General features: G+C 38.9%; 2 protein-coding genes across 3 annotated transcripts; one reads left to right on the top strand and one right to left on the bottom strand.

Moving 5' to 3' along the window:
- The first annotated feature begins 821 nt into the window (after positions 1-821).
- LOC146462197 (metabotropic glutamate receptor 2-like) lies at positions 822-6,853 on the top strand. Of its 2 annotated transcripts, XM_085085784.1 has the most exons (3): positions 822-929; positions 2,631-2,717; positions 4,210-6,853. In XM_085085784.1, exons 2-3 carry the CDS (start codon positions 2,633-2,635, stop codon positions 6,837-6,839), a joined length of 2,715 nt encoding a protein of 904 aa, XP_084941910.1. In that variant the 5' UTR covers positions 822-929; positions 2,631-2,632; the 3' UTR covers positions 6,840-6,853. The 2 variants fall into 2 exon arrangements, with proteins under 2 accessions (XP_084941910.1, XP_084941911.1); XM_085085785.1 differs by lacking the exon at positions 822-929 and having other exon boundaries at positions 2,458-2,717.
- A 124-nt stretch (positions 6,854-6,977) lies between these two features.
- Positions 6,978-21,056, bottom strand: LOC146462198 (mitochondrial proton/calcium exchanger protein-like). Its single transcript, XM_085085786.1, has 14 exons — positions 20,827-21,056; positions 20,641-20,674; positions 18,766-19,480; positions 17,337-17,480; positions 16,442-16,582; positions 15,703-15,906; positions 12,941-13,060; positions 12,035-12,166; positions 11,612-11,758; positions 11,448-11,477; positions 11,125-11,265; positions 9,298-9,470; positions 8,530-8,671; positions 6,978-7,796 (listed from the first exon to the last, which is right to left on the bottom strand). The coding sequence occupies exons 1-14, from the start codon at positions 20,855-20,857 to the stop codon at positions 7,647-7,649; spliced, it is 2,304 nt and encodes a 767-aa protein (XP_084941912.1). The 5' UTR covers positions 20,858-21,056; the 3' UTR covers positions 6,978-7,646.
- Positions 21,057-21,389: the final 333 nt, after the last annotated feature.

Consider the following 21,389-nt stretch of genomic DNA (forward strand, 5'->3'; position numbering starts at 1 on the left):
AAGACAGAAAGGTATGCCGGAGTATTGGATCTCTCTTATCGCATTTCTCTTGCCCAACAAACTCCATTGGACCCTATCTAACTTTACGAAATATGCTTACAAATGCAAGCGACAAACATTTAATTTTAATTTTACAATACGTATTGTTGCCATCCATGTGTCTCGAAAGACTATGTAGTTTTCGTTTATCGTCTTAGCATACACTGAGCATACGCCATTTTCCTTACGTCTTTTTGGTCCTGCTTCTCGCAATCATCGATCAACTTTCTTGAGGTAATTGTTTCTCAAATACATTTGATTCCGTCAGGTGTTGATTTTTTTTATTAGCTCTTAGGGTTTATTACCGTTATGTCGTGCTTTGACGTACTTGTTTTTGTCATTTCGAGAAAAATGACGCCATTTCGACGAAAAAAATGAAACTAGTTTATTCTGAGTATGGGGGGGAGCGATCTGTGTTTCTACTCGGTCAACACAAACCCTAACTATAGAACGACATGGGACTCAGGCAAAAATTATTAAAGAAAAAATGCACAAAACAAAAAAGGCTGTTTAATTATCTCGATGAATGACCTTTGAAAATTGTCTGATATTTGAATTTAGTTTTTTGTATTCGTAATTCGGAGGGAATCACGAATAACTCGCATTGGTAATTTACAGTGCCGTGGAAAGTAATTAGTTTTCCGCCCAGATAATTAAAAAAAGGAAATATTCAGCCAACATTTGTCATACCAGCTGCGCTGTTCAAATTACAGTGGGTGTCAATGATCCTGTGTCCCCTCCACTAACTACGGTTTCAAGTGAACCGACTTTTACTGAAGATCGTTTAGCAACGTTTTAAAACCTCCAGAAACAATAATCTAAGTGACCGTGAAGCTTACAAGACAAGCTGCTCAAAACGGGCTAGTTTACACGAGTAATAAGGCCTTAAGGTAGGTGCAAATCTCAACAGTTTTTTAGATTGCAGTTTGGGTATAAACAAATTGAATTTCATGATTTTAGGAATCAAGAAGAATTATAATTTTGGCGATGAAAAATCCTCTAAATTAGAGCTTTTGCTTGATACAAAACAAATTTTTGGGATTCAAATGATCGATCGTTACGAACTTTGGTACAATATTTTATGAATTCAGTGGAATCTGCTTCAGTAGGAATACAGCTGTTCAGTGTTAGATGAGGCTCTCAAAAGAATATCTTTATTTTTATTACTCGCTACTGTCGCGTTTTTATTCTACAGCTTTTCCGAAGCCATATCAAGGCCATAGGGAAGGATTGTCAAATTGGCGTATTTCTCCTTACATTTTGCGGTTTTACAAAGTTGAAATCTCGTACTACAAACCTCAATGCCACCCAACTAGAACGGCACTAAAGCAAAATACTTAAGTGTTTTCAGATCGCTTTGTATTTTTTAAAGCCAAATTCATGTAAGCTAATTCAGCCTAATTGAATCTTTTTGGATGCTTTAACTGAATATTTTAAGTTGAAGAAAGTTTTACGGTCCCCTTATTTACGACCTGTTGTTGGTTTTATGAAAACAGTACTAGCTGACTTTTCATCGCATTTTTAACGACATATTTGCCCCTCCGCAACGAATTAGTTTTTTAGTGACAGCTCAGAATTAAAATTCTGAGCTGTCATTTTGCCGAAGACAACTTGAGAGAACTAAATCCGAAATTTTGAAGCTATTAAGGTCTCTCATTGAGGCCGGCCCATGATTTCGGTCCAATCTCAGTAGCTGAGTTAATTTTACCGTCGTAAACGAGGAATCCTCAGAATAGTTCGGTTTAAAAATCTGAAACCAAATTTTCAGTTGAAATCCGGTAATCGATTTTCGGTCCTCACTGAGTGGCTTAGTTTACATGCGATATCGGTAACTCGGTAACCGTTAAACCGACTTCATTGTTAAACTAGTTTTAACAGTTTCTTTCAAGCCTTTCAGACCCTCAATTGACTTTTCTTAAGCGACAAGTCTGGTTTAGAAAAGTAAAATCCTATTATAGGCTATTTTCAGTCCATGGGAGCCTGTCCAACACAAGGTAAATAAAATTATTATCTTGTCAGATTTGTAGAAACAATGAAACTGACCACAAACCAACAGTAAACATTGACAAAGAAATAAAAGACAAGCAAAGTATTCGAATTTTTAGCACTAAGAAAGACTGTTTTCGTGATGCAAATCCTAGGTCAGTTATATTCAACCTTTTTTCTTCAATGTTTATATTCTTTACCCGCGGATGTGTAACCAGCCCCAAAGCAACGTTTTGCTTATGACGATCAAAGAGCGAAGGTTACCTTACCCTTGTTTTCAGACGTGGTTTATTAACGGTAAGAACGAGGTTGTGTCGACTGATTCACCTCTGACCAACCAAGCAGCATAAACCGGTGGACGATCTATTCAGCAAATAAATTTGGCGTAAATGGTTTGTGAGTTCGACAATTTTCCTTGCACGCGCTCCCACGGAAGTCTTTCAAAAAATTAGAAAGCCTTGCCTAACCGCGGTCAAACGTAAAAATTTAAGAAATGTCAGTTAATGGTCAACGGATTTTTATTTCTCCTACTAGTCTGTAACCGGGATGTCAGGCCATGTGTTATCTTTAACAAACTCTCATTTCACCCTCTCATTTTCATGCAGATATGTTTGGTACAGGCCTGCTGTTTTGTTGCATGATGGTGCTTGTTGTGATGTCTCGACTGCCAGCGGCTTTAACTGAACCACAAGGTTGGCAAATATTTTTTGGAAGTGGAATAGATGAAATACATATAGTTAAATTTCGGATGAGAGAATGAATACTGAAGTGAATTACCATCGCAGTTTGCAAAAAGAAAGCCTGAAGAAAATTCAGGCTTGCAGGGCTCGAAATAATTTCCGGAGAGTCTCCGGACACGATGACCGGCCCAATTCATTTTAGCTCGGTCACTTACGTTTCTGGCCGGTCAAATTATATAAAATAAATAACTCTTAAAACAGGGGCCCATGAACCAAAACTGGCGTTATATATTTCCAAAAAAGTTAGAGCACTTTAAAGCACTCATTGTCAACAACAAAAGTAAATTACAGCAGCAAAATGAAAATAAGCTTATGTGTATTAATACGTACTGTACACTGTCTGTAAGACATAACCTGCAACACGTTTAATTATCGTTATCGTTATCGTATACATTAAATTTGTAAATATTAAGTAAATGCACAGTAAATGCCTCCAAATATAATGATTTCTGGCAAACGTTAAAATGTTTGTACATGTACATTGATTCAGGTTCACGGATGTTTATCATTGTATAACCTTTTATGTTTATATTACGCACGCCAAAGATAAACACACAGATAAACTTGCGATGATTGGAATAACTATTGGTTTTATAAAGTATAGTTCCTTTGTTTTTGTACTTTGATTATATTTATTCTGGGCTGAGGACGAATTACTTTATATGCAGGGAAAAATGCAAAACTTGAAAATTAACTCATAAAAGTGAATTAGAAAATAAATTATTTTTTACTTTGTGACCGGAAGTGCGTGAACCCCGATGTCTGTTTTCAATGCCCGGATTGTAACCAACGGTTCTTGTTGCATTTCACTCAGGATTTCAGATCAAAGTTCCGCAAATGACAATACACAGCGACTTGCTACAACTGAAACAACTGAACAGCATGGAAATTTTAATTTATTTCATTTTCAAAACGATCAAATGTGACCGGTCAACGTGACCGGCAAGACGAAAGGTTGACCGGTCAACTCCCAAATCAGTCCGGACATTGTCCGTTGACCGGCCGTTATTTCGAGCCCTGGGCTTGAACGGGATTCGAACCGTGACCACTGCGATGCCGGTGCAGTGCTCAAGCCAACTGGGAGCTGGTTATTTTGTGAATTCGTACCCGTCGAGGTAAAGTGATGGAAGTGGAATATATGAAATACATAAATTAAATTGCAGATGAAAGAATGAATCAAGGTATCAAATAAACACGTTCGCCACGAACCATATTGAACGTTTCTTCTCTGTTCTACTTCTCATCACATAGCCTGGTCGGTTTTTTCAACTGTAATATGAAAGATTTACTGGCACTTAACGGCAGAATTCGTGTTAGCCTTAGTTCGGCAAAACCTGGGTAATTGGCGTTTTCTCCATTGTGAGCTGGGTCCCTTATCTATAGAATATCAGCGCGATAAGTTCATAACTGATACGATGATTCATTTTCTGCTCCTTTTCATCAGAGACTAGGTTTTTGGAGCTCAATGGAGATATCATACTGGGAGGGCTCTTCCCGATTCACCGAAGAAGCAAACAGACAGAGAATGCCTGTGGCAACATTGATCCTCAACCAGGGTTCCAGTATTTAGCTGCCATGCTATTTGCCATCAAAGAAATCAATAACGACCCGAACCTTCTTCCGAACATAACACTCGGTGCGAAGATCTACGACACTTGCCGAAGTCAAACGATTGCTGCTGACCGCGCCAAAGACATTATAAAATACACTCTTGGTGATCATAAAGCCCCTCTGGCGGCAGTTATTGGGCCTCTAGTAAGCGACGTGTCTATAGCGGTGGCCAATCTCCTGCGTGTCTTCAACATACCTCAGGTTAGTTATGGGTCAACTAGTGCAGATTTAAGCAACAAAGAGATTTACAGCTACTTTTTTCGCACTGTTCCACCGGATTCCTTTCAAGCTCACGCTATAGTTGATGTTCTTAGAGAATACCAATGGAATTACGTTTTTACCGTCAACTCTTACGGGAATTATGGCCAGAAAGGAATGGCTGAATTACAAAAGGCAGCAAAAGCAGCTGGGATCTGCACTGCTAGTGCTGCTCAACTTCCGATTTTACCAACTGGTGAAGATTTTAAAGCGGTCATCAGTAAGTTCCTCAAAAGAAGAGCAGAGACTTTCAACACCGTTAATACCATTGTTGTGTTTACAACCCAGTCTGACTCGGCAGATTTGCTCCGCGCAGCAAGGGAGTCTGGGGCGACACAATTTACTTGGGTTGGAAGCAACGGATGGAGCAATCGAATTGACGTCACGGAAGGGAAGGAAGAAGTGGCTGACGGCTCTTTAACTGTAAATCATCTTGAAGGAGATGTCCCGCGATTCAAGAAACACTTTCTCAATTTGAAACCAACTGAAAACATGCATAATCCGTGGTTTGAAGAGTTCTGGGAGGAAATATTGAAATGTAACATCCCCGGAACAAAGCAAAGCGGACACATGATGAGATCATGTAGAAGTGATGAAAAGTTGCCTGTTGGGATTGAAATAGCGCCCGTGCGAGTGGTTATAAATGCAGTTTATGTTGTGGCGTATGCGCTACATAACTTGCAAAAGGTCTACTGTCCGGGGGTAAGAGGAGTCTGTGCCAACATGACCAGGGAGTTTCGAAGAGAAGAACTGCTCAAATTCTTAAGAAATGTGACATTTCCCGACTCGTCGTTGAATTTTACAATCCGTTTTAACCAGAATCAAGAAATGGACGGAATTTACAACATCGAAAACTTTCACAAATGGAAGGGAGGTATGTGGAAATATACCAGTGTAGGAAATTGGCAAGGGAAACTGCGCGGAAATGATCAAATCTTGGGAATGCTGAAAATGAACGATTCGCTGATACAGTGGGGGCATTCAAAGTCGCATCCACCTTTGTCGTTTTGTAGCCAGGCTTGCAACGGCTCTCAGATACGCAAACCAAGACTTAGGGATCCTGAGTGCTGCTGGGACTGTATAACCTGCGAGGTGAACGCCATTATTAAAAACGAAACCTGTCAGTCATGCCCGCTTGGTTTCTCTGCTAATGATGAATTGCAAGTTTGCACAAAAATCGCGCTCATGTATCCAAGGTGGTCAAGTGCGCCGGTGGTTACATTAATTGTCCTTTCAACATTGGGAACGTTGGGTTCATTAGCGACAGCGATGTTATTCATCAGGTATAGAAGACATCATTTTATCAAAGCATCGGGGCGGGAGTTAAGCGCTATTGTATTCATGGGCATCATACTCTGCTTCACAGCACCGTTCATGTTTCTCAGTAAACCCACCGATACGCTTTGTGGTGTGCGCCGTTTCTGGGGAAGTGTTTGTTATACAGTGTGTTATGTGCCGGTTCTCATGAAAACTATTCGTATATACCGCATCTTTAAAAGCGCGCAGAGCTCCGTGACACGCCCTTCGTTAACTCGCCCTAGATCCCAGATCCTCATCTCAACAGGCCTGATAGCAGTGCAGTTTCTACTGACAACGCTGTGGAACATTTCTGATGTCCCAAGAGCAACGGAGGTGTACCCTTCTAAAGGCGTTGCTATTCTTGAGTGTCGCCTTAACGTCTACACTTTGACAGTGAATATTTCCTACAACTCACTACTAATGCTCCTCTGTACTTTTTTCGCCTTTAAGACGAGAAATTTTCCAAGGAATTTCAACGAATCAAAGTACATTGGGATAAGTATGTACCTAACCTGTTCGGTCTGGACCATCTTCATTCCAACCTACCTAAATACTTCAAACACTCTTGAGCGCGTTTACTTAATGTGTGCGATTTTTATTTCGGTCGGCACAATCACGTTGCTGGGTTTACTGGTTCCTAAAGTAATCATTGTCATCTTTACTAATGGACATGACCCATGTGTCGGTGAAAACTACACTACGTCTACACCACAACAGAACACAAGCAACCGAAGGCTAAGTTGCGCGACCTCAGCTTCACAAATGCAGAAGTGTAACACATTTGACATGGATGCACCAATGCCAAGAGAGACCGACTCCCAACCTCCAAACTTCCTTACTGTTAAGTCCACAGGTGCAAGGGGCACATGTGAATTCCCCAAAAGTCACATGTCAGCACCTCTTTAGAAGTTTTCACAGTATCTTACTTCCTGCACAGTTTTAATGGGTCTAAAAGTTTTCAAACTGAGAGAGAGAGAGAGAGAGAAAAAAAGAGAGACTCTTGAAGGTTCGTGGGATATAAAAGACAACGTCCTACAAACAGCCTCAACATCACAAGAAGCTTCTCGCTTTTATTTGAAGTAATAATTGTGACCTAAAATCCAAATGATTCCGTTTTACATTAAATTCTTAAGTTATGAATTCACGATTTAAAATGTTGATTTAACCATTTCACCCTAGTTTAGACCTGCTACAAAAATAAATCGACAAACATTGACAAAAAAATTAGTGCGAAATAATTATCTTTTTTCAGACCGTCACCTTGTGATTTAACACTTTGAAATGCAAGGTCACATTCAAAATTCTCCCCCTTTTGTACAATTATCTTTCGCACTAATAAGCATCTTTTAAGTCTTTGTTTCTCATAAACCGTTTGCCAAAGTTTTTCTACCGTATATATTAAGGAGAAGTTCAAAATTAATTATACTTCACGAAAATTACACCAGGGCCCAGTTGCTTAAAGCATGGTTAGCGCTAACCCGGGTTAAATACCACGACAACCTATAGGTTTTAATACCTCTTAACCAATGGTTAGCGCTAACCATGCTTCGAGCAACTCAGCCCATAGGCACACAAAAAGATGGCTAGTTCATTTATGTTAAATCGGGCTAAAATAATAAAAAAACGATGATGAATGTAAATGTATAAAAATTTGCTAATGACCTCACTTTGTTCACTGTGTCTATGTGCCAATGTATATATATTATGGCCCTATTAACTAGCCGACTCGCTTCCTTGTGTGTCTTTGCGGACTGACTGTTCGTCAGTATTCCGCATCCTTCTTTCTTTTGCCATTAAGTCGACGATTCCTTGAATTTGTTCCACAGTAAGATCAACATCCTCATTAGACAATAACTCCGCAACCTGCATAGGGGAAATAAAAAACAACACATTTTACATCACATAAAAGGGCACGACTGTAAAGAATTGTACAACAATTATAGAGGTCACAGAGTACTTCATTCTTAAAAAGGGCACGCAAATTACTAGGACTTCCCACCAATTCCTTTACACGCACTTTCCACCAATTACTTTGGGCGTGTACCCCGGAACATTCTCCAGAAATTCCTTGGGGCAGCTTCCCCGAAGCGCTGTCGATAAATTCTCCGGAGAAGGCTCTGATCTTCAGGGCCCTTTATAGTAGTTCCGTGTTGAGAAGTGCCCTTCACAACAGTTCTCGTGAGTCAGCTGACGGACACGGCAACTAGAAGTTAAATGATCTTTTTGGTTAGTTCTTCTTCCCGTCAAGGACTGAAAAATGCTTCCTTTGGTGGCCAGTGCAATACAATGCAAGGTGTTAGAATGCGACAAAAGGGAAACACTTCACTTCCTGCCGCTGTCCATAGCCCGCGAACATTTGAGCTTTTGAAGTTCCTGACCTGGCTATTGGCTCTACTTATTTTATCGTCTGTGTTTCTTACATTATTTTGTATGTTTTCTCCTCTGTTTTCGTCATATTTTACCCTTTAAAGTCAGTTGTTGTGGGTAGTCAAGAGCTCGACTTTTAATTTAGGTTTTAGCTGGAGGAAAGTTTCCAAATTATGACTCAATCTGGGAACATGAACGTTCATATTTTGAAATAAATATTGAAACAAACCGTTTCCACATCACACAAATCAAGGGTGCCATCGTGATCCTGGTCGAGTATTTCTGCAATCCTCTTGCATTTTGCTTCACTGGGAGCATTTTGTAATCTACGCACAGCAGAGATCATCTCCTGCAAGCTTATCTTACCATCACTGCGAAAAAGCAAATGAACAGTAAAGGATAATTGAACTGCTCAAGCTACGACATATTCGTTCTCCACATGTGTTTTTAGAGGAAAGCTTCATTAATTGCAGTCAAGATTGGCTGCATAAATTAAACAGAAAACAAAACGAAGTGCTATTATCCACACACATACATACATGTACATAGTAAGATTATTTTTGAATTTGTGAGGCTGGAACAAAATCACTTCTGTCCTTTCACTTGTTGCGAGGAACAGACATCAATCCTTTTTTTTTTTGTTATTTGTTCCCTCTAATGGATTTTCTATCGTCTCTTACCCGCCCTCGCCTGCCCCATACCCATCCCCACCCTGTCTGTGCCTACGTTCTCCTTCCCAACTCACCCCACCGGTTTTAACACACACTAACACCTCCCAACTTGTACATTGTTCTCGTTATGTAAAATATATGATTTAAACCTTGTTAAAAGTTGTTTGCTGGCTTCTGTTTGAGATCAAGATGTCTTGCACCCTGCTTGAATTTCTTACAACCACTGATACAGAGTGCATGGAAGATGTACCTCTCGAATATTGTATCAAGGAAAGCAATTATTTTTTGTCTTAAATAATTAGCGAGAAAAACGGGCTGTAACTTACCCATCTGCATCAAGTTGACCCTCTGTTTCTTGACTATCGATGTCAGTCTCTATTAGTTTTAGCCGCTCCTCAATCTTGTTTATCATAACATCAACCTTTTTACCAAGGCGTGATGAACCAAGAGATTCCTCCAGCACCTGCTTTTCATCTTCTGTTGCAAGCTCACGGAGTTCCTACAAGACAATGAGATCAACAATATTTGAATCATTTACGACAGAAACACCTCTAAATTCATGAGTAACAACATTATGTTCTCCACACATCGTCAAATAGAGGGATAATAAAATCACAACAGCACAATATGCTCGATACGAAGTTTAGCATATATTCGTGTTCTGTGCGTTTTGGAATCCGCTCATTGTATGGGGTCATTCCGGACGGCTAGATGTAGTCTCTTGGATTTTCTGTTTTGTGTAAGTGGTGTTTAGTAATAGTTCATTCTCTCGGTGTACATGTGTTACCAGCACAGTTTACTCGTTCTGGGAATGCAAGAAGGACAGGAAAGCGGCCGACCCTGTTGCTCGATCTCAACGCTAGATTTCCTGGCCAGTCTGGTGTTTTGCAATCAAGAGTCCCACGGAATAGGATTGGTCCTTGCCATGAGTTAAGTATACATTATTTTGTGTTATTTCTGTCTTTTTTGTTTCATTCACTTGTACATGTCGTTGTTCGCTTTATTTCTTTTTATTTCTTTGCCTTATTACTTTTCTGATTTGTTTACTCTCTTAGTGCTTGTTTCCCGCGGCACATTCATTATGCCCCACTTGTTTGTGTGTTTGTGACTGTTTAATGGTAGACGAGAATAGCACAGAACAGCGAAATATGTGCGATACGAAGTTTAGTCGGTGCGTTTTGGAATCTGCTCATTGTGTGCGGTCATTCCGGGCCGGGTGTATGTTAGTTATGCTATGCAGTCTCTTGGGTTTTCTGTTTTGTCAGTATTTGAGTAGTGTTTGGTAATAGTTCATTCTCTCGGCGTGTTACCAGTACTGCTTTAGTTTACTTTTTTCGTTCTTATTTCAAAGTTGTGATTTCGGCCATTTGATGCGCTATTGCCCTAAGATTGTTGCCAGTTCTACTTCATCGGACCGTCCGCCTAGCCATGGAGGACTATCTAAAGAAGCTGCTTCTAATGTTGATGTAGACATTGTGGAATCTGATGAGTACTCTTGGTTACCGATTGCATTCAGGAGCATTTCGAGCCACCTTACTTCGTGAATCCCTTGTCTATTGCAGAAGGCAAAAAGGCAAAGAAGTTGTATCCTTAGGACATAAGGAATATTTTTTATTAAAAAAAGAAATAGATGGAAACTTGATGCAAGCTATAAACCGTAGAGGAAGAAAACTTTTCAGTTGCTAGAAGATAAGGTGGATAGTAGTCTCCTTCGCAGCCGCTAGAGCCGGAGTCACGCAACACTCCTCGTCCACGCGTGGGGACGGAGAGCGTTGCGTGACTCCGGCCTGAGCGGCTGCAAAGGAGACTATGTTAATAGAAGCAAAGAGAACAGATTGAATCTTATTTTAATGTAAGTTAGGGATATTGGTTGGATAATTCCTAAGACTCACTAAAGACAAAAATCGGAGAAATACAAGACAAGGAAAAACAGAAACCAGAAAGAAAACTAGTTGACAGTAAATAGAGACCCTTTGACAAGATGTTGTGCCTAAAATTATAAGGAAGGGGGTACTGGGCTGCTCATATTTCAGTATTTGACACAAACACTTGTTCCTACTCAGAGAGGCTCTTAAACTTTCAGCTTTTTGCTGGGGTTGATAAAGTCAGTCATTCTCATGACTTGAAAGCAAAGAGAAGAATTAAATATATACCTCTTGATATTCCTCTCTGTCTTCCTTGATTTTTTCCAGTTCATCCCTTTCCTTTGCAACAGCAAGGCTTGCTTTAATTGATAACCAGTCCTCTTGAGAAATGTCCTCTGTAGCTGTTTCTTTGACTTCTGGAGCTTTATCCTAAGATGACAAAAGCTCCGAAGTAAACACTGGATTATTTTGTACTTTTCCCTAGGTCACAGCACAGTTGTATAACAAAATGGAAAGGATTATATAGCACAGTCACATTTTTGCCACTTTCCTAGCATCATAGACATTTCAATGACAGGCTGTTTGACAAACGAGACTAACATTGAACTGACCTCTAAAATTTCAGCAGCAATTGTTTCAATCTGAAAAATCAAACACTCTCAAATTAGAAAGACAAATAATGAAATAACACAGTGGATATACAGCGGGATTTGCCATAGTGAGATTTCATGCAGAAATTAAGAATTAAAACTTGTCTTTAATCAGCCAAACTAACCTTTTTCCTTTTTTCCTCTTCTTCCTGCAGAAGTTCTTCATTTTCCTCAGCAATCATTTGCTCCTCTTTCTTCAGAACATCCAAACGAACTTTATTATCAACCTTCTCACCAGATTCTTCACAAATTTTGATTTCAGCTTCTTCCACCTGCACTCAAAGTAGTTTTTAAGACAATAAGACAACATCAGTTAGAAGTGGGTGAAAAATCCAGCACATATTATGTGACAAACAAATTGTTTTTAAAAACACAACTTTGCTATTAATAATAATCATACATGTACACTCAATACAATGGAAACAACAATAATATTACAGTACATGAATACCCTTCCTCCCAGGCTGAGTTTGCCTGTTATGAGAGAAGCCTGCTGATATGCAAACATCAAATGAGTTTAATAGTGTATACAAATTCAAACTACTCACCAAGGTTTCTGGCAATTTTGATAATGTTTCTTTTAGTTGATCAACCTTGCTGACATTTTCTGGAAGATACAGTGCTCTGGACATCAGCAACAGAGACGCTGGGATTTGTTCATCCAGGTGCAATTCTAGCCACTGTGCAAAAACAGCAATAATAACATTCAGTCAACTCATTGCACGCATGACTATCAATATTATGTACAAGTCATGCAAAACACCCATTAGGAATTGTCATGTTTATCTAGTACAGAGACTGAAAATCAGTCATCAGTCCTCACAATGTATATAGTTACCTTTTCCTAATCGAGTCTGAGGTTCGTGCTGTAAGTTATGGACCAAGTTTTTTCCCGTTGATTTATGGCCAAAGTGCAAAGTGCGCGAGCCACAAATCAACAGGGGAAAAAAACAAGGATCCATGACTTACCATACGGACTGTGAAAACAAGGTTAGTAAGATATTTATTATGCCTTTGAGGTTAATCATGTGTATGGGAAAGTAACAATTTTCAATTTGCAGGCCGTCCTGTGAAATACAGCCCAAAAAATTGACCAAACACAAGTGCTGTGCGCACTAAGTGAGAGACATAACAAAAAGGAGTAAATACAGAAAGTAACTGGGATAATGTCAGCATTAAGCATTGCCCAACACTACATTTGAGGTTATAGCTCACAATGTTAGATGTGATACAATTTTTGAAGGTGAACAAGAAAGTACCTGGAGAACACTCACTTTCAAGTCCCTCCTTGCTTTCACAGTTTGCTGTGTACACTTTATTCCACAACATGGCATATAACCACGCTTTGAAACAGAGTTATCAATGATTATTTGAAATGAAAGCACTTTTACTAGTTAATTTGAACATAATATTTTTCTACAAGCATTTTGCTACGTAACACACAGTTGTTGTACCTGGCGAAGTTGGGACCTTAATCTGGCTGCTGGAACACCAATGGCTCTCATACCACGTGCCTGGCAAGCTGACTGCAATTCTTGTACTGTAAGGCTTTCAACACCTTCCGTCTGAATTAACTGATGATATTTACAGTCATGTAAGTTCAAAAATGTCATTAAAATAACTTTACGTACCAATATTGGCACGGAGATTGCTTTATGGCGCTTTGCATTCCCTGATGACTATTTTTAACCATCAATATACATGATTTTCACAGGCATAATAGGTGCAAGGATGTTGATGTTGATCAACATCCTTCGTTGCTTTACAAAGAAGGATGTTGATTTACATGTGCAAATCCAAAAGATGAGGACTGGTCTTTTTTCAAAGTAGGAGAGAAGAAATTAGGTTGTTGCAGTGATAATAATAATTATTATGAGTTCTGCAATGTCGTGTGTAAGGATGACCTCAGGTTGAGTGCACTAACAACTTGCTGTCTAAGAGCCTCCACAGACGTGGCGTATTGTTATCAATGACTATGGACAACTTCATTGAATCAACAACTATTAGTGTCAGAAATGCATTTCCACACACGAAAAGTTTAGTTGTTGATAACCTGTACATTTTGCAGGAGCCTGGAAACTTGTTTGTAATGCTTATGTGTACATTGTGCAGAAAATGGTAAAAAAAGACTTAAGTAATCAATGAATTACCCACAGACAGGAGAAAGTGAGTAGCCGAAAACAAAACTGCTGCATTTGTTATCAACAACTTAAGCAGTTTTCACTTCGTTAACAACCTTATTTTTCAACATTTGTAGTCGATAACTTGATTCACACACAACATGTTTTGTCATCACTAAGTTTTTGTTATCAACAACTTTAAAGTTATTGATAACTTTTTTTTTCCGTTATCGATAACAGTCTGCCTCGTGTGTGGAGGCCCTAATATTAAAACATTTCAAGTAAAATTTGACTTGCAACTAGGAAGTTAGATTTAGTTCAAGTGCTTTACATCCCTCACGTCCAAGCACAGGTAACCCAAGCTCTATAAGAGATATACAACTGTAGACCCTGACCTTTGTGTGAGTGTTGTAATTTGAGCGTCATGGCGAAATTAAAAGGATTTGTATGGTTCGAATTACTTACACACCCCATAGGTGACGGTAAAATGCAGTATTGTTGTTAGGCATTATTTTACCGTCACCCACGGGGTGTGTAAGTAATTCAAAGCTTAGGCTGGGTCGGTAAGCTGTTTTTTAAAATTAATGCTTGGGGCACAAGACATCTGAAAAAAGCCATTATCAATGGCTCTCAATGGAAAAGCTACAGGATATTGACGACCTTTAATGCTCTCTCCATGTAAATGGCATGGATGGGTAAAAGAACTATCGTGCCTGGTCCACATGGAATTTTGAGGCAATCGGAGGCTCTGAAAGGAATTTGCGGCTGTTTTCCCTCAGTGGACCCGGCTTCAGGTCCCCAACCTTGGAAAAGGATATATAGAGAGAAAATCAATGGAACTAAAACTCACTGGAATCACACTAAATCGATCCAAAAACCACATTGGAGAAATAAAAACAGACAAGGGAGTTCAGGTAGGGATTTTTATTAATGAAAGCTCGTTGGCAATTTTAAATTGAAGAAGGAATCGTTTTTTCCCATACAAATCCTTATAATTTTGCCATTACGCAATGGTCGCCATGACACTCAAATTACAACACTCACCCATAAGTCACATTCTATACCTCTTATCGAGCGTGGGTTACCTGTGGTCCAAGGTGTTATTTTATTCAGAATTCTATGTCCTTCCAGTGATCCTTTTGGTATTCACCCTTTGTGAAGAGCAGACAAAACTCGGCAGGTGAAATACACATAAGTACACAGTGAGAGAACAGTTCGTACTGGTGTTTCTTAATGTTTACAATGCATGTTGAACTCACACCAGTGAGTGGGAAGTTAAAAAATTGGTCCTCTGTTGACAGAAGCACTTTGGACAGTCCTTACCAAGGAGCATTTTGGTAGAATTTGTCATAATTTAGGTGCCTGGTTAAAAAGGCCCTTAGGACAGTGCAGAGTGGCTGGTAGGCTTCACTCATTATAGGAAATTACAAAGTGACTGCATTTTAACAAAGGAAAGTCTACATGATAAACTGAAGGTAAAGTCACAGTTCAAGCCTAAGTGGCCCACATGACCAGAGCTTAAAACCTAGTTTTGTAGCATGAGGCAACTAGAAGTATTGCTACACCCCCTGGATGGGATGCTAGTCTATCCCAGGGTTATCCCAGCAGTATGTCACTGGTACCCATTTATACACCTGAGTGAAAAGAGAGACAATGTGGAGCAAAATTTCTTGACTAAGGAAACAACAAAGCAATACAGAGACAACCTAGACTCGGACAACTGAACTCTCCTATCAAAAGTTTGACATGCTAACCACTACACTGGTCACTGTGCCTCCACTTCCATTGCACAGAGATACACACAGCAATTTCAGTAAAATTGTGTTTTTGCTTAAAGTACTCTGATTTCACATGTACATTGACAGAATACTTTAAAATACTGTACAGATTGAGGTTTCAGTGCTTGTTATGTCAGAAAAAACAGAAAAAGTCAAGCTTTTCGATAGACAGAAAGTAAGCCAAATAAGACATCCAACTGCCTTTACTTTTTTGCTTGATCCTTTTTGATAATGGTCTCTCACATTAACAAACACATGTACACCAATGTTCCACGTAAAATACATGTACAGTTGAACCTCCTACATGTATACACATACCAAATCATCGGCCCTCAGCTGTCGTAGCTTCATCCGTAGTTGAAATCTCAAGTAGTTATTTGTTCCAATGGTTGGCAATGTCAGTAGCCTATTAATGGCTTTCAGCTGAGCACGGCTCATGTTGTCTAAGGTGATTTGGTCCTCAAACAGTTTGGAAAATCTTAGAATGTCTTCATTGCTGGGTTGCTCTCCTTTCCTTCTGATCTGCGGGCAGTTAAAAAACATGGATACAGTCTCATAAATTTCGGACTTGTTTTTTTTCGTTCAGTGGAATATTGTAAGTCAACATAAAGGGAGATTATTGAAAACTAGTCATGAACTTCCATGTTTTTTAACATTTTTTATATTCTTATCATGAATCTATTGCTTTTCCTTAAGTAGTGGTTTAAACAGCAAAATGTTTTACATCTAGATGTGTAGACATAGTAGTGCCATTTCATACTTGTATAATTTTACAGATAAAGAACACAAATTGATGATTTTTGGAGTTGTCCGATATCAAATGTTTGCAAATGGTATACTGTCATGCATGTACATTGTAAAATAATTGTAATTGGTGACATTCACATATGGTTATTGCTATATAAATAACATTTGGATATATAATTAATAAAACAAAAAATATTATACATGTAGCATGCAAATTAGTCATGCAGTCAATTTCCACAACCTAATTCATGCAAAAGAATGGCAATACTTGAAGAAAGTCTAAGATGAACCACTTTAACTGTTGTATTACTTTTTCAAAGAAGTTTGCAAACTCTGAAACAACTTCCTGGGTTTTCTTTTGTTTGGCTGTTACGGCCATCTCTTCAACTGTGTCCTGTAAAAACTTTGCCATCTGAATTTTTACTTTCAGCTGCTTCTTCTTGGTCTCCTCCTGGAAATAAACAGGTGAAAAGAGGCGTGACTTGACAACAAACTGCACCATATCACTATCTTGGTCTACCCACATGTAAATGGTCATGTGGGTCCACATTCACAGCTACATGTACTTCCACGCAACATGCACGAATGCTCAATTCAGCTCTAAATTGCAGCTGAAAAAAGAAGGTTAAGTGGCTGGGCGTTTCGGTAAAGCTTAAAGTATGTTTTTCTTGTCGCTCGAAACAAGAACACTTGCCTTCAGAACTGTGTTGGATGAACTTTTGTGTTTTCTTTCCTGCCCAGCAAAATTTGCCCCCAAAATTCCCGTGAAATTAAATCGGCGATTTTCTCCGCGAATTTTTCTCTGCAAATCCTGTGAAATTTGACTTTTTTCCCGCAAACTAACAGAAGCCCTGGGCCTCATGGATGAAGATAATATTGCATTCTAAACATGCACATTCTTTAATTTGTATCTTAATTGACATATTGAAAGATAATTCCATTGTAACATCAGAGTGTGTGTAAAATTCACAGTGGAAGAATTACTTTCAAAGCATAAAACATGAAAGAACACTTTTAGTTTTAAGTCCAAGGACTGTTAAGGTTTGCTGTTAAACTGTTACACGTAGCTTTGCATTTCAAGCAGTTGTGAGTTAAGCACAAAACAATGTGCACCTCTTCTGCCTCTATAATGTTAATTAAAAAATAACTGAACACAGAGGAGGCTAACATTTGATGTACAAATATGAACAATGCATTCATAATACCTTCTTAGATTTGTCCTCAAATGTACTTGGCAGCATATTTGGGAAGAGCTTGATGGCAACTGGCAGCATGAATTCCATGAATGGAATAAGTAGGAACACCAAAAATGGAACCAATCGGAAAATGTCAGCAGCTGTGCGAAGAAACTAAAAACATATAGTACACAAATTAATGACTTACATCAGTTCAAAGGCATAATTTTAAAGTTAGCTCCAAGTCAGTCAAGAAAAGACATAAGAAACAGCCTTAAGGCCCACTGTTTAATTCTTATAAAACAATGAGGACCAACACTACGCTCCAGCCTCTTGGATGGGATTCAGTCAACCTTTCAGTCAGTCAGACAGATAAGGAGATTACTCTTTCTAAAGAAATGCCACATCATGTGGGGGATTGGAAACAAACTAATATTTGGTTTATCAACTGAGTTGATAACTTAAGGGAATTTGGTCAACATAAAGATATTTGAGAACTGACGTTTCGTGTATTAGCCCTTGTCAGCATCAGTCTGTCAGCCTGCAAGTCAGTCAAACAGTATGTCTGTTAGACAGTAAGTTTACCAGTCAGTCAGTCGGTCAGTGGATTGTTTTGTCATGTCAGCCTGTCATCCCCATCCTGCTTGATTTATTTTCCTGATCAGCTTTAACTTGAATCAACAACAGAAATAACCACCTTTTTCACCATCGAAAAAGCTTGTAAATATCCAAGAATACAAGTTGCAATTGAAAATAAATCAATTTTTAATACAGTCTAAAATTGTTTGCCTGATTTTTTATTTTTGTTTGTTATTTAACAAACAAGAGTGTTAAAAGTGAATTTGAAATATTTTTTGATGGCCAACTTGCTTTTCTACTCAGTAAGTGCCATTGGAGGTTGTGATTGACAGGCTGAAAACCTCAGTCCTGGTGTGTGACATTACCCTCTAATACCATACTTTAGTATAAATCTACTAGCGTTCTATTACGAATGCTGTTCTCTGATTGGCTACGCTACCCGCTATCTATTCTGTGATAGATAGTGAGTAGCGGTTGTCAACAAAATTCAGCCCGCTTCTTCGCGTTTGGAAAGTGTCTGTGAGGAGGATTTGGATAATTTACTTGTTAAGTTTTGAACAACTAGTAGATTTATACTAAAACAATAAGATGATTTGCTCTTGATTTCTATGCATGATAGCTGATGAGGGCACATATCACACGATCGAAATCTCGAGCTCATAATTTAATTGTTAAATAGAGTGATGGCATCACTCTGTTGAGGCACTGAACAAAAACTGTATGTCTAGGGTGAGAGTTCTGTTAACCAAGCAACATGGGATGTTTGGTGTGTGTTCCTCATGAAAATAAAATACACCTTCAGTTGAGTTATTTGAAATCAGTGTAGCCCTAGGAAGCCCCTTGAAAAAATTCTGATTTTGCTTTTTGTCTAATAACTTACCTGTCGTCGCTCCCGTCTTGACAGCATTTTCCCATTCATAACTTGCCATAACATACGAGCAGCAATTTTGATTTCAAGATAAAGAAGCTTAAATCCGTTGTAATAGTGTACAGCTTCATGCTTAACCCTCTCCCATATGGTTTTCTTTGGTGTGGCTGCAACAGCAACCATTGGTTCTACCTCTTCCGGACTGCATTCCATCTGAAATGCTTTTTCCTTCAGTTTTTCTTTCTTCCTTTTCATGGCTTCAACGGCCTCTTCTACTTTGGACTTTTCTTCTTCATCTTGCCATAGTTTAACATTCTTTGAAGTCTTTTGAGATGATGGGTCCAAAAGACTTCTGCTGGTAAAAAATGTCCTTTTTTGATGATACCAAGAGGATAAAGGAGGTAAACATTCTACATTAAAAATGGTTTGATAAAACATGTTGTTCATGGTGGTTTTCACTGCAGGGAAACCTGTTTGAACTCCTCTTGGATTTGAATATAAAACACCTGGACTACCACACTGACAGCCAGACATGTGCTTTATTCTTTGTGTAAACTTGTGAGCTGTGTTCAACTGCAGACCTGTCACAGCAAACCTGTGAGTGCTATGGGCTGGTTTTCTGTTCCTGATTTGAGAGACATGACCACAGTGTTGGTGCAGGAGATTTTGCTTCATTCCCATGTCTGATCTACTGATTGCAAAATAACTTGACAACAGACATCCATGCCTAGAAAGTTGACATAACAAGGTGAATCAGTAGAGAACAACAAACTAACAGTAAATGTTTATGCAATGTTAATGCTCCAGTTTCCTCAGGTTTCTGCTTCTGGTCCTTGGATTTGTAGTTCAGTAATGATCATTATATACCTGCCAACTTTTTCTGAGTCAAACGCATGAGATTTTTGTCTCGTCATGACCGGGATTTCCGAAAACGTCCGAGCCACTTTCGAAGATTTCCGATGATTTTCCGAAGACTTCCTAACGTTGCCGAAAATGTCCAACGATATTCCGATGACCTCTGAACACTTACGATTCAAACGGATTGTAGACATTTGAAAGCTTTTGCAATTGTTGTAGGGAGCAAACAAATTAAAATAATAAATAACAAATCTGAAATGAAATGAAGATTTTTTAGAACAACTCGTCCGGATTTGTGAGTCAGGCATAAGAAATTGTCCTCGATGCGTGAGATCGATGTCTCTAGTCCCCAGGCGTGAGACTCACGCATAATGCGTGAGAGTTGGCAGGTATATCATTAAAACCACAATGAAGATCATCACTGCTTTCTTTAAAATCTTCAACCAGGTGCTACATGTAATAAACTTCAAAGTGATGTCTGAGAAAAAAAGCATGGATACAAGACAAAAACATCTTTGGTGGGACCAGGATAAATGTGCGCTTGTAGGTTTTGAATATAAAACACCTGGACTACCACATGGACAGTCATACATGTGCTTCACTCTTTGTGTAAACTTGTAAGCTGTGTTCAATTGCAAACATGTCACAGGAAACCTGCGAGTGCATTCTGTCCCTGATTTGAAAGACATGAATTGGTGCAGAAGATATCAGTTGAAAAACGCTGGTTTCATAATCTGGTAAGGTCGGGATGGACTCTCTCAGTTGGCTGGGATGGAGCAAACATGAGCGGTGAATAAATTACGGGATTGAAACCTATATTATTTATTTATTATGTAAGGGAGCCGTATACGTTATGTGAGCTAATGTAATTGAGGTTAGAACAACACATGCAACAACAATAAACAAAAACATTCTAAAACTGGTTTTACAAGGATGAACTTGTGCTTATATTTGATGTAACAACTACGATCGATATTAGCTGCATGAATTCAACTGGCACGCAAAGCATCATTATAAAGCTAAGCTTACCTAAAATGCGGCGAACAAGCGAACCACAATCGTCCTAAGTAGAGAAACAACAACGTTTTCAACCGTAAAAGATCCAAGTTTGATTTAAGTGAAAGTCAGGTAAAGTCTGGGTTCTCATCAAGCTCTTCAAGTCCTGAAGTCTCTTTTTATAACTGAGCTACAGTTAAGTTAGAAAGGTGTACTCACGCTTGCATAGAGGATGCTGTAACATCGCCATTATTTTCTTTTTCCGGCGTAATTTGGTGGGTTTCTTACTTCCTGAAAACTATGGAAACATAGATACTGTACACAATAAACATTTTATCAATTCTCCCCATTTATGCAGACATTTTAAGGGCACATGGAACATCATAAACTGATAAAAAAGTGTCGATAAAAGTATAAAATTGAACTTGACGAAATTTTGCCCGCCGATTTCACAATCAGCGGCCTTACCCCAAGATAACATGGACACGTCATGTATGTACAGTGGAACCTCTCCTTACGGACACCTCTATAATACAGACACCTCTCTATAACGGACAGTTCACTTGGTCCCTGGGAGACAGAAATCCATATAAAGCCTACCTCTCTAAAACGGACACCTCTATAATACGGACACTTATTCCTTTCCCCTTGGTGTCCGTAATAAAAAGGTTTGACTGTATATGCATTTTGTCGCAATACTGGGTCAAACTGGCAGGCGAGTGCTCAGGAGACTTTGTAATCACCTGTAATTCTGCATTTTAGAATGTTCCACCCTCCTAGTT

This window comes from Pavona decussata, unplaced genomic scaffold, assembly GCF_977016875.1.
Source record: "Pavona decussata unplaced genomic scaffold, jaPavDecu1.1 SCAFFOLD_190, whole genome shotgun sequence".
Classification (NCBI taxonomy): Eukaryota; Metazoa; Cnidaria; class Anthozoa; order Scleractinia; family Agariciidae; genus Pavona; species Pavona decussata.

What these genes read in the sequence shown, in the direction of transcription:
- LOC146462197 (XM_085085784.1), top strand. Translation starts at nt 2,633, where the DNA reads ATGTTTGGTACAGGCCTGCTGTTTTGTTGCATGATGGTGCTTGTTGTG. An exon ending in GGCTTTAACTGAACCACAAG is followed by an intron (nt 2,718 to 4,209) that starts GTTGGCAAATAT and finishes CCTTTTCATCAG; the next exon opens with AGACTAGGTTTTTGGAGCTC.
- LOC146462198 (XM_085085786.1), bottom strand. Translation starts at nt 20,857, where the DNA reads ATGGCGATGTTACAGCATCCTCTATGCAAGC. An exon ending in ACAGCATCCTCTATGCAAGC is followed by an intron (nt 20,675 to 20,826) that starts GTGAGTACACCT and finishes TTCTCTACTTAG; the next exon opens with GACGATTGTGGTTCGCTTGT. An exon ending in ATTTGTGTGATGTGGAAACG is followed by an intron (nt 7,797 to 8,529) that starts GTTTGTTTCAAT and finishes TCCCCTATGCAG; the next exon opens with GTTGCGGAGTTATTGTCTAA.